We start from the raw sequence: 13,288 nt of genomic DNA, 5'->3' as shown, positions 1-13,288 counted from the left end.
AAAGAAAACAGGAATTAAGATACAGTTGCCGAAAACCAGGCTTGGAAGGGTAAATCCAATGCGAGAATGGTTAAAAGCATGAGAAGTTCTCAAAAGAGTGTGATTTCTCTAACCTTTTCTTCACTCAACATTAAACATTACTCGGTTTCTCTTTTCCGATGGGGAAAATACTGGCTTTGTAGTAATCATTCCTTCTGAGACCTGACGCGAAGCGGAGGGGGGCTCAACAGTTTCAGTAACCGGCTTCCAGACAGAGCTTAGCTTCCATCAAGTAAGATTCAGGAACTCCTAGCACCCGAATCTGGTGTAAAAGGTCAGTACCCGTACCCCTTGTCGCCTCTTTCAGCAAGGGAAAGCAAACCCGAACTCTCCTCATTAGATCCTACAGCAGAAAGGTTCTCTTCCTCCATACTTCAGTCAGGTCGTGTTAGAACTTGTCAGGCTCACTGGAAAAACCACATAGCTCTGAACAAGCAGCTTACAAACCCTGCGTCCCAGTAGTCTCAAACTCTGGGAAATACGTGGGGCTCTTTCAGAGACCTCTGGCGTTACGGAGTGTTCAGATGGGACGTGTTAGTCCCAGCTACCCAGACCTGGAAGCAGCAGGGCGAGTCACGGCCTCACCCCTCAGGAGCAGCCATTTGTGTGCTGTGGGGACTGCAGCACCTGCCTGCTCCCCACCATGCTCGGCCTGCAAAGCCGGTAGCGTCTCACACCATTCTTCCATCTCTTTAAAGATGACTCTGTACTCTTCCTTTTAAAAGGGGAACCTGGAAACTCAGTTGAGCGCTCAGCCCGTACCGCTGCTTCCCGCCCAGAACAGAGGCCCTGGAGCACGCAGGGCCACCAGCATCTCCCCGGCCCCCAGCCCGCTCTGGTGGGCACCCACTGTGGGCAGGCAGCCAGCATCCCTGGCCTGACCCACTGCCTGGGCCTACTGTGCAGGTAGGGGGGCTGGCAGTGCCAGGACAGCCCCCAGAGTGCAGGGGGAGAGGAGGGAGGCCGAAGGGCGAGTGGGGTCCCCCAAACAGACCGATCTGTTTGGAGTAGGGGTGTGTGAGAGAAACCAGCACATTCTCAGCAGCATCAGCCGCCGGTTCCTCCTCCTCCCTGGTGCAGAAGGCTGCCTGCCCCAGCCCGGCCCTGCTGTCTCACCCTCCGCTCCCCTCCCTAGCTGCCGGGGCCCCCCCGGGGCAGGGCGGGAGCGGGGAGACCAGCTCGCCCAGCGCCCGCACCCCACAGCCGTCGTGCGCTGGCACGCACCCGCGCCGGAGCACCAGAGCTCCCTGGCTGCTGGGACCCACCCCGCTGTGCAGAGCCCGGAGCACGGCTGAGCCGGGAAGGGCGGCCGGATGGGGAACGGCACCGGGAGGGAAGCAGCAAGTCGGAGAGCGGAGTCGGTCGGACGCCGAAGCTGCCCTTCGGAGGCTGGGTGCTCCTTCTCAGCTGGGAAGTCTACTCCACATCACTGAAGATCCAGGAACCACCCAAGGGGGAAGTTCCCTCTGCTCCTGTCAGGACAAGTCACTGGCTCGCCTCTGCACAGCGAAGTTCAGCACAAGGCCTCCTCTTTGCACAAGTGAGCATGAGGAAAAGCAGCCAAGAGCCCTGCAGTGAGACTGAGGCGTGCAAGGGTTATTAACCATTGGGAACGATGTGAAAATGTCCACGGCGTAAACCAAGAGCTACAGCCACCCCATGCTGCTGTCAGCATCACTGCCCCATAGGAAACCTGGCTGCAAGAGATACCAACCCCAGTGTGGCCAGGAAAGCACTGGAGGAAGCCAGCAATGCCCATTCCTGCACTTCAGCTGTCACAACCCTTCCCAACACAAAAACTTAGGCTGCCTTCTCAGAAGAAACCCAAAAGCCTCACGCCCTCAATTACAGAAAGCAGGTTTCCACATCTGAACCAATGCTCAACCTCACATCATAACCTCACAGTAACCACCACTTCTTGTTTCTCCTTGGGAAACCGTCAGCCACACATCAAACTGACAATTGATGAGGAGCAGTATGACCTGGGCTTCTATCACCTTCCCTGCAGCTGCATGAGGGCCGGAGCAGCGGCAGCCCCGTGCAGCACGGCACAGGGCTTGCAGACAGACAGACCGACTGCAGGGGGGACTCTCTAGGCTGCTCATGGAAAATGGGGGTTGCACAGGGCTGAGCTTCTCCCAGTCATACCCCAAAATCCCCACAGCCTTCTCCTTCCTCTTTACAGTCGCGGTGACGCGTGTCACAGCCACATACACTGAAGCACAAAGAACCCAGCTTCTGGCAGCAGCTGAGGATTTTCCCTTTGAGATGTGAACCAGAAACACATCCCCAAAATCAATAGGAATTGTTTCAATGCCAAGGAAAACACCCAGAAGCGAGACTGGAATTACTTCAAACATTAAATGGCTCTGTCTACATGCATGTACCGATAATAATTGCTTCCCCATGAGGTATTTGCACACAGTATCCCCCGTGACAGAGGCACCACAGCCAGAGCTAAAACAGATGAAGGTATGGGGCCAGCAGCCACAAACCTCCTTTTCTTTTTCTTTGTGACCCAGGCACCTTGGCTGCTTTAAAGTTTCATTGGGAGCTTCTCATCGCAGTGTTTTTCATTGGATAATGCCAACAATCAAACCTAAAGGCCAGTATTTTCAGCAAAAAGCTCCAACACATCTCTCCTGACCCCCAGGAGCCTCGGGACAGCAGGTGTGCTGGGAGCGGAGCCCTCTCGGGTCTCGGTGCCGCAGAGTGTCCCCGGGGGCTGCTGCTGGGCTCCGGCTCTGCAGCAGCACGAGCGGAGCAGCCAGCTGCCTGCTCACCAGTATGGAAGGCAGCCAAGCTCCTCTGGAAGCAGCTCAAGACCACCCAAGCACCCAGTGCAGAGACTTTAAGAATCAGTTTTTGCTAAACAGAGACCATGGAAACACAAGGAGCACAGGGATGGCCAGGCTGGGAGAGAAGCTTGGGAAGGGATTACGGGAGAGAGAAGCTGAAGTTATTCTGGAGAAATAGATGTAGATACAGACCTGCTTCTGGCCACCCCCTAGGAAGGGAACAGTAGAAAAGCGACCTGGCTAAAACTGCATCTCATAAGCAGCATGGGAACCGTAGTCCAGGGGGATGGACTGGGGACAGAGCGTGCGAATGATGTGCTGGGAGCAGCAGGTGACACCCCAGAGTCCTGCTGCCGTCCAGAGAGACCTGGGCAGGCTGGAGAAACAGGCCCAGAGAAGAGGCAGCTCAGAGGATGGTGCCAATGTGTGGAGCCAGCTGCAGGGAGGGGGCACAGGGGACAAAGCCTCTGCCAACAGCACCCCAGGACAGCACAGGGGGCAGCAGGCACAGACAGACTGTGCAGGATGGAGCGCTCCAGAAAAATCCATCTGCTGAGCACGGGGGTTTTGTGGTGGTGCTGCTTTCGTTTGGTCTGGTTGTTGGGGGTTTTTAATCACCATGAGGGTGGCCAAGTGCTGGTGCAAGGCTTCCCAGCAAGGCTGGGGAGTCTGCATCCTCAAGGATGCTCACTGTCTGACTGGACAAGGCCTGGCCAGCCCGCCACTCACAGTGGGTGCTGCTCTGAGCAGGGGGCTGGAGCCGATGAGCAACAGAGTCCAGGAGGAGGAGGAGGAGATGCCAGGCAAAGGCTCACTGGGTAGCACTGAGATACTGCCCAGAACATGGGGGCTGCCACCTACACCCAGCCTTGCTGAGAGCGCAAGGTGTCACCTCGCAGGGCATGTTCATCAGGGGGTCAAGGAAAGCAGCTCTGTGGGGTTACAGCCCGGCTGCCCACGTCAGCAGGCTCCACGCAACCAGAACAAACCATCTTCTGGAGAGAGGCAAAGGAAACATTCCAGAGTTATTCCTTTCCTCCCCTCTAATTAGAGGCTGCCATTCTGACAAAACATTAATTACCCAACTCCGCCAAGCACTGCACTGTGCTCTCTTCTCTTGGCTTTGGTGGTGGTTGTTTTTAAAACTAAAACCACCAAGAAAAAGCATCCATAAGGCAAGCTCCCCTGGCCCAGCTCAGCCACTGACCTGCTGCCTAGCAGGACACCCCTTCCCAGCACCTCTCTCCTACCCCTACCTGTGAGGGAGCTGCAGCCCACAGCAGACACATCAGTGCTGTGCTCGTACCACACCATGCTGGAGGCAGGGGCTGGCCAGCGCTGCTGCAGACAGACACACACTGCACCCCCCCCGCCAAAACTGCCCCACAAGCTGCTGCTTCCTCCGTCCCCAAAAATGCACATCCCCAACACAGCGAGGGAGCCGACAGCACTTCAACATCCCTGGGGAGCCAGGATGCCTGTACACCAGGAAAGGGAATTCTGCATCTTTAGGTTCTGCAAATCAGTTACAAAAAGCCCGGCAGAAGGATTAACAGTGACTGGATTTTGTAACCTTGGCACAGAATATCCCATCCAGAGTAAGGAATATTAATCCATGAGCTTCTAACGAGGATCAGTTCAGAAGATGGGGGCGGGGGAAGAATTTGATGGCTCAGGCAGCATCCTGAAAAGGTCTCATGGCAGAGTGTTGCACAGGGGAAAACAACAGTTCCTAAGCAGCCTCTTGAAACAAGATGAAAATGGCTATATTTGGACAAAATATTCCAAACGGGACTTGGAGACAATTAGATATGCCCAGTTAATTATTTTAAGTGGGGCAATCCCATTATCCTAAGGATGTACTCTCCAGCAATTAAGAACTGTGCATATCAAACAGTGTTATTTAACACTTACTGCACACAGCAAGACAGACAGACCACCAGACAGACCCCCTGTGTCAGCGAGGGCACTCCGGGCGATGGGAACGGCATGCAGGGCAGTGTGCCTGGAGACAGCTCTTGGGCCAAACGTCGGTGGGGAAGGAAGTCCCTGTGAGCAGCGTGTCTCAATGCGGATGTGGAGGGACTCCTGCTCCCACAGGCCAGGGACAGGCAGCTCGGGGCTCGGCAGAGGCTTCTGGGGGGTGCGCTCCCTGACCGCAGGCATCACGCGTCTCCGCCGGGGATGGGCAGAGAAGGTGGGGCAGCTCCTCCAGCTGCAGGCAGATGGAAGCAGGCTGCACCGCAGCCGCACGCTGTGCTTCCAGAGATGGATGGAAAATAGATTGGCTGGAATCGAGGGGGAAGTTCAAGGAGGAACCTGAAAACCCCCAGGGGGGTTTTGTACTAGATAGTGAAGCAGAGGAGAAGCTTTCTGAGCAGGGACAGAGGTTCCCGTTTCTGGCTATGACTAAGCAGACCGGCACCACCGTAAGCCACAGACAGGACAGTTATACCCAGTTCTTATTTTCCATCGTGAAGCGTGGCAGCGTTATGGCGCTGCGGGGAACTGGCACACGCTGCACTGGGAAGGCATGGCCGGGGAGCCAGGGGCACACTGCCCACGGAGGTGACCTCCCACCACCCCACGCCAAAACAGTTCCAGCCCCAAGCAGGCAGCAGGTGCCAGCTGGCCAAGAGGCACAGGGTGGGGGCACCTACTGAGCTGGAGCAGGGGCCCTCGAGGCGGCTGAAGCAGAGCGTGGCTGAGGCAGGGGCACCCCAGGAGCTCCCCACCCCGGGCAGAGCCCCGCAGTCTCTGGCTGCCACACGAGTTCTCGTTGCTGTGGGTGCTGCTGCCGGCAGCGTGGCACCCCATGGCACAGCCAGTGCAGCTCCAAGGGCAGGGATGGACAGCTAGAAAAACGTGACAAGTAAGACAGCGAGCACAGCACAGGAGAGTGTGAGGTGTGTGGTGCCCTATGGCAGCACCAGGAAGGCCCTGCTGTCCTGCCACACGTTAGCAGCACGCTGACATACACTCCTATCAGCAGGGAGAGGGACGGGTTCCAAGAGGAGCCTCTGAGAAAGGAAAAGGCAGCACTGCCCTAGTTATGGGGATCCCTTTCACTGCGCAAGGAAGACCACTGAGGAGATAAGTAGATGCAGATGTGAAGTGAGGCCGGTAAGGGTTGCTCAGGTGATGCAACACAAGAGCGGAGATGCAGGCTGCGCTCGCTGGCCTGCAGCAGCACCATGCACACACGCTCACCCCCAGCCTGCACTGAAGCTTCTTTCCCTTAAGTCCCTATGGTGAACTCAGAGATTTTGTTCAGGTGGGCAGCAGAAAAGACCCTAATTGCAGCCAGTTGTAGCAAACACTATCCTCTGCCTCACGTTTCTGCGGCTGACAGGAACTCTGCCCTTCACCAGACTCCACGTGAGGGCTGCAGCGACCGACAGGCAAGAAGCCACACACCAACTGGAGACCTGTGCAGACAAACACCCCGCGCTCCGGCCTGCGGCACCGTGACCTGCAGTATCCAGTCCAGCTCAGGAAGAGAGCTGTGCCATTGTTTCAAGCTGTAAATAAGATGGAAAACAGAGCCAACAGATTTGGGGATACAGGATTCCTGCAGACAGTGAGTCATTCCCTGCCCACGGGACACTCCAGTCTGCCATGCAGCCTGGGATTTCACTTCGCATCGGCGGTTGCGCCAGCCACACACACAAACCCGTCTCTCAGCACCACTGTGAGCGGTTACCTCATCTGTGCAGCCAAACCCAGCAGCCCCCCAGCACACAGCCCACGGGACAAACACGTGCTCTGGTGTAAAAGGCTGCTCGAGGGAAGGAGCCGCTTCCAGCGCGTGTCCAGAGCCACCCCAGCAGCACACATCTGCAGGGAGGAACCAGAGAGCTGGCACAGGGAACTCTGGCCAGGGGAAAAGCGTCCAGAGACCCAGCAGAGGAGCAGAAAACCAACCAAACTGTTTCCAAATGAGTGAAACCGTGCTGATCAGAGTGCGCAGGAATTCCAGCCGGGATTTATAAAGTCTCTACAAACTCTTTAAAGGCAAGGCAGCCTTCACCTCCCATTCCCAAAGACCTGGAAAAGGGTGAATCATCCATACACAGTAACTTTCTTCTTACTCCCAGAGTCCTCACTTGACCCTTTATAAGAAAACACGAAGCTTCTGGAGCACAGGGGACACCAGTGACTGGTGACTCAGTGATCTCTGGAGGTCCTTTTCAACCCCTACAGTTCTGTGAATCCATGAAGTGAGCTCACTCACCGACCCTTGTGTGCTGATAACAGAGCCACGTGGCTCACACAGCACCCCTCAGCCTGACAGGCTTGGGCAGCACACCACAGCACCTTTGGACCAGGGAGCCTAAGCAGGATCACCTCAGGTACCCCAACCTTGTGTCACCTGACCAGCTCTGCGCAGCCAGGACCATCCTGCCCGTGATCCCGGCTGCTCTGCACAAACCTGTTTGTTACAGGCTTCAAAGGACAGCGGCAGGGAGAAAGTCTTGGGTGTAATTAGGGCAGCTGGTAGGTGGTGTCTCTCCTCCACCCCGGGCACCACCACAGCCTCTACCACAGGCTCTGCTGAGCCCACACCAGCAAGGCAGCACGCAGAGAGCAGCATAGGGCTTGGCTGCCACAGGAAGAGTTTGCTGCTTTCTTCTTCCATACTTTGTTGTGGTACTTTTGGAACGTGTTCCGACATTAAACCCATTGGGAACAAGATGACACTGACAGCCGCTCAGAGGTTTGATCCCAACTGGTCTGCAGGAGCCAGGAGCAAGCTCTGGGTGCAGCTCCCCTGTGGCCTGGATTCCCCTGGGCAATAAGCATCTGGCCACATCTTTGCTGGCCAGGAAGCCACGTGTGGCAGGGACCCCAGGGGCAGCACTCCACACAGGAACCAGCCCACCCAGGAGGGATTCACCAAAAGCAAACAGCACTGACCTGAAAAGCCTGAGAGACGGGACGTTGCTGCTCCCATCACCCCTGCAGCACCTTCCCTGTCACACCTGGAGGGACAACAGCACCCAAGGACCAAGCACCCAGGCTGCTTCAGCTGGCACAGGTTTTGCCCTAGCTGGGGAGGTTACCAACATCCACCTAACCGGATGGATGTGGAGGTGGAAAAAGGCAGGAGCCGCCTTCTGTCAGGGCTTGTGGCAAATCCCCTCAGGACCCGGAGGAGCTGGCAGCACACCGAAGTCCACCAGCACAGGCCTGCTCCCAGCTCCATCCCACCCCATGGCACTCCCCGGGGCCATGGGCACATGGGATCCGGAGTCACACTGCCTGGAATCACAGGGAACACAAGGGGTGCTGTGGGAGCTGCTCCAGACTGCAGAGGTGGAAGCACAGAGCCTGGGAGCACAGAGCCTGCCCGGACTGGGGCGGGAGGCACACAGACTTAAAAGGAACTCTGACAAGCAGGAAAATAAGTACCTCATTTGCCTAAGAAGATAGATACGGATCTTTTCATAAAATCCCATGTTCTTTTGATCTCAGTGCCTTCTGGGCTAAGAAGGATAGCTGCAGATTCTAACCAGGAGCCACACAGCGATGGGCTGCAGCCTCTCAGACCAAGAGACGAGGACATATCTAAAACACCCCAACAATACCCAGTGACTGTCACAGCAAAACAGTGCCAGACAATGCCAGACCGGCAGAAAGCTTCAAATACAGAATGAAAACGCACACTGACCCTTTAGGGCGCCACAGCTTGTCCTGCTGCCATCTGGTGACAACCCACAGTGACAGTCACGCCGGCGGAGGCAAAGGGGCTTCAGCGATGCTCCAGCTCCTGAGATCCGAACCCTTTGTCTAGTTTTCCTATTGAAACTCATAGACAGGAAGCACAGCTTGGGAAAAGGAACATGTTCACACACTGCAAAGAGCTCACCCACAGCTCAGCCTCACACCCCGGTATCATCACACCAAACCGTGCCCGTGCCATTGTGGCACAGGGGAGTTCCCGGTTCAGCAGCAATCCCTGCTCCCTGCCTCCAGCCTCTGAAGCGCTTCCTGCAGAACCATGGGAAAGGAACCGCACCTCACAGCCTCCACCCCAGCTTGCTGGGTACATGAAGAGCTGTACGTGCTTATCGTGCACACACAGAACCTTCTTACGTCGGGAAGTGAGAGGTGACAAGCTCAAAGAAACCCAACACCAAGTCCCTCTCAGGGACCCGTCACCAAAGCATCCACGGCCGAAACTGGAGAGAGAGGATGTCCAAGCAAGAGGTGCTGGGAGCAAGGTGCAGGACCTGCCCAAGGAGGACAGAGCCAGCTGCAGTGGCAGAGACTGCCGAGGCCTGACGCCACTAACCCAGCACGTTCCAGCCCTCAGGAGCCAACCAACACCAGGATCAGTGTTTGCAGTTACTGGCACACTCACGTGAGAGGGTGGTGCAGCACTACCCACAGCACTCCTGCTACGGACACAGCACCCATCTGGGAGAACATCGCCCTTGGCCAGGCTGCTGGAGGCTCCCCAGTCCCAGCCAGGGCTCTGCAAAGGTTTGGGAAACATCCTGAACAAAATCAGCATCAGACAAGTGTTAAAAAGCTGGCATCCAGCACAGTTTCACAGACATCAACAGACTCAGAGGAAGTTTTGTGGGACAAAACCCCCACTGAGGGACACAAAGACCCACTGCAGGCTGGCACCCCTCCCTGTGAGGCTGCGAGGGAACCACGGGGTGTCAGAGCTGCTCCCACACAGCCCTGAGCCACCTGCCCAGCGCAGGCAGGCACTGAACGAGGGTGGTCCCAGAGAAGGAGGGGTGAGGTGTTTCAGTGGCACCCCACCACCTGCTTAGACCTCACTGCTAAAACAGCACCAGTGCTGGTCAGTGGGATCCAAGGGAGCAGACACAGGGAGGGCTGGTACCTTCGAGTCTTGCAGAGAGAGGGGAAGGTTTTGCACTTGCTTCATCGCAGTAAGGGAGGTCTCAGCAGGGTAAGGAGTATCTGCAGAGGGCAAAGGATCAGATGTGGAGACAGGTTCTGCAAATGAATGGCACCGGTAGGAGAATAAACGAGGCAGAGAGTGGCTACAGATAATAACAGCTGGGAATTAGAATCACATTGCTAAACGTTACAGAAACAGCTCCAGCACGGCTTTGGGAGTGAGGGGGGAAAAGGCACCCAGGTGAAATGAGAGGGTAGGAAAACCAGCGTGGCAGGACAGCCGGCATCGCCACAGCACCAGAGACCAGCCATCAGCCCTTCTGCTGCCAATCCCAGGGATGCTCCTCTCCAGAGCTCCCCTCCACTGCGGGGTGAGCACGGTGGGCTCTTCCCGTTCGCTTTGGTTTTAACCCCCTTTCTCTTCCCCAGGTCATGCTGGCACAGCCCATGCCACATGCTGCATCTTCGGCTGCCAGCAGGACTCCTGAGAAGCACTCCAGCTGACAGCCCCAGCAGCGCGCATGATGGGGTACAATCTGTCCGATGGAAAGCTGCCAGGTAAAGTGATGCTGAACCCCAAGTGACTGGGAAGTGGTTACCACACTGCTGCCCCTTCTGGCCATGCTTTGCAGGACTCCGTGCCCGCGGAAGGGCTGGCTGAGCGCTGGCAACCCTGCGTTACCACACCACAAGCTCCCAGGGGGAACAGCATGAAAGAAAACCAGATACAGCTTTATGGGAGGTTTTTGCACAAACATTTATGCATGAAAGCTTAAAATCCCCAGAGAGTGTGATTTTTAAATGCGCTTAAGTAGGCTAAGTTCTAAATCAGCATTTTAACAGGCCCAAGGAGTCTGCCCAGAGCTCGGTCTCCCCCACCAGAGAGGGTACCGTGACACCCAGCCCAGGCCTCCCCTGGGGTGACAGCACAGCAGCAGGGAGCTCCAGAGGCTCAGGGAACCTTGGGAACACACACACTCTCACCCCCATATGGGTTTTTCTGCCAAAGCACCTCTGTATCTCAGCAGGAGCACAGACCTGGTGCTGAGGCTGGCGAGCCACAGGCTGCTCTACTCTGAAACACACCACACACAGCAGCACCACTTGAAACCCGGGTTACCCAGAGCAGCCCCGGCACTGCCCAGAGCTGGGATGTTTCCAGAGGATGGCTCTAGCACAGCCCCTCTTAGGGCACAGAAGCATCTGACCCTGTCGCTCTCCCTCACCCCACAGATGATCGCCTGAGCCAAGACAACAGCACCTCACCCAACGCCACGGCAGGCTCGCTGGGGAACCTCACGCACAACGAGTTCACCACCATCGTCTTGCCCGTGCTTTACCTCATCATCTTCCTGGCGAGCATCCTGCTCAATGGCCTCGCAGTGTGGATTTTTTTCCATATCAGAAACAAAACGAGCTTCATATTTTACCTCAAGAACATTGTGGTTGCAGACCTCCTCATGACACTGACGTTCCCCTTCAAGATAATCCAGGACTCGCAGCTGGGGCCGTGGCACTTCAACTCCTTCCTGTGCCGATACACCACGGTGCTGTTCTACGCCAACATGTACACCACCATCGTGTTCCTGGGGCTCATCAGCATCGACCGCTACTTGAAAGTGGTGAAGCCTTTCGGGGACTCCAGGATGTACAGCATCACCTTCACCAAGATCCTGTCGGCCTGCGTTTGGGTGGTAATGGCTTTCCTGGCTCTGCCAAACCTGATCCTCACCAACGGCTACCCCACCAAGAGAAACGTGGACGACTGCACCAAGCTCAAGTCACCCCTGGGTGTCCAGTGGCACACGGCTGTTGTTTACATCAACACCGGCACGTTCGTGGTGGTGCTGATCGTCCTGATAGGGTGTTATATTGCAATATCCAGGTACATCTATAAATCCAGCAAACAATTCATCAGCTCCTCGAGCAGAAAGCGGAAGCACAACCAAAGCATCCGGGTGGTGGTGGCGGTGTTCTTCACCTGCTTTCTGCCCTACCACCTGTGCAGGATTCCCTTCATCTTCAGCCATCTAGATAGAATTTTAGATGACTCTGCACATAAGATCCTGTATTACTGTAAGGAAATGACACTGTTCCTGTCAGCGTGCAACGTCTGCCTGGACCCCATCATTTACTTTTTCATGTGCAGGTCGTTCTCACGAAGGCTCTTCAGAAAATCCAACATGAGAACCAGGAGCGAGAGCATCAGGTCCCTGCAGAGCGTCCGGAGGTCTGAAGTGCGCATATACCATGAGTACACCGATGTCTGAAGTCCCCCTGCTCAGGGACGTGTCCTGACGTGTGAGAATGTTTGTACATGGTGTAAATAAAGCCTGTCGTTGAGTATCCGACCACGGGGGTTCGTTAAGGAGCGTGCAGACATGCACAGCTTTGCCCTTTCAGCTTCCTAACACCTGGCTCAAGATGCAGAAGCTGAAACCCAGAGCTCAGGTGCACTTCCCAGGGGTCCTGGCAGCTCTTGTGGTTGGGTGGGTGGGTTTTTTTAAAGGCCAACAGCTCAGAAAGCAGCCTGGAGCTGCAGGAGACTCCAGCCGAGATGGACAAGCTCTGGCCTTGGAGCGGGATCCAACGAGACGAGCCCACATCCCGGCGGCGGCACTGAAGGGCTGCGGCAGGGGAAGGAGAGGGGGTGAGGCACACGCTGCTGTGGAGACCCCGCGGTGTGCCCACGGGCAGGGCAGCTGCAGGCCTCACGCTGCGGAAATGGTTTTGCTGATGGTGTCTTGGCTTTTCTTCGTGGGGCTCTGTGGTGCTGGCAGCACCCACATCCCCAGAGCTGACCTACCGAAGCACTTCCCCCCCCTCAAAACATCAAACAGAACCTTCCAACACAACCCCAGTTTGAGTCCCTTCTCAAAACCAAACCAAACCCCACGAAAACACTGTAAAAGGCTTTTCATTCCCAGCAGCCTCAGTCTAAGTGAGGACACACAGAAGATGTCCCTTGACAGGCTCACACGTGCAAAGACTGAGCAGTCAACACCAAGCTGAAAATTCCCTTTCCCAGCTCCATCCACTCTCCACACCTGCTTAAAGCAAAAGGAATTCAACTTCAGGCAGCAGGGAATTTGTGTTCAAGATTATTTATAACTCTGGCTGCTTTCAAATCTTGGAGACAGTGACCGTGTGTGATAAGTGACCATCACCTCTGGAGAGCACTCCCAGCAACACCTTTGAGGTGGGGTTTCCACAGTGGCACATGCAGGGAGAGCAGAGGGAACGTGAAAGGACAAGGAGAAAGGAGTAACAGAAGACCAACACTGAAGCTGCTGCATGAGAAAGCGTTCACTGACAGCCAGGATATTGAAGAGACCGAGTCCCGCAGAGCACCCACCCGAGCTCACATCAAGTGGGACACCCCAGAAGTCATTTTGATGAGCTTCTGGCAGGCTCTGCCCACTCCAGCAGTGACAGCACTCCAGATGTGCTTGTACTGGGGTCAGAAAACCAAAGCCACTTCTCACACCTGCCTGGGATACAGGTGGAAGCTGGATTCACATCCTGGCAGTGCGGGGCAGATGGCTGAGCTGGCCTGGGCACCCACACCAACA

The 13,288-nt window shown here is 55.9% G+C and overlaps 2 protein-coding genes across 2 annotated transcripts in view; one reads left to right on the top strand and one right to left on the bottom strand.

The window, feature by feature from the left end:
* The window catches only part of MED12L (mediator complex subunit 12L), a gene marked incomplete at its 5' end in the record, with an annotated part of 118,333 nt that overhangs the window by 48,005 nt on the left and 57,040 nt on the right, over positions 1 to 13,288 (bottom strand). The gene's annotated exons all lie outside the window — the stretch shown is intronic.
* GPR87 (G protein-coupled receptor 87) lies at positions 10,238 to 11,986 on the top strand (the record flags this gene model as incomplete). The annotated part of the gene is made up of 2 exons (XM_084267610.1): positions 10,238 to 10,274; positions 10,950 to 11,986. The coding sequence occupies 2 exons, from the start codon at positions 10,238 to 10,240 to the stop codon at positions 11,984 to 11,986; spliced, it is 1,074 nt and encodes a 357-aa protein (XP_084123736.1).

The sequence above is a fragment of the Gallinula chloropus genome (assembly GCF_964237585.1).
Source record: "Gallinula chloropus genome assembly, chromosome: 8".
Lineage (NCBI taxonomy): Eukaryota > Metazoa > Chordata > Aves > Gruiformes > Rallidae > Gallinula > Gallinula chloropus.
This window is presented reverse-complemented; position numbering and strand designations above follow the sequence as displayed.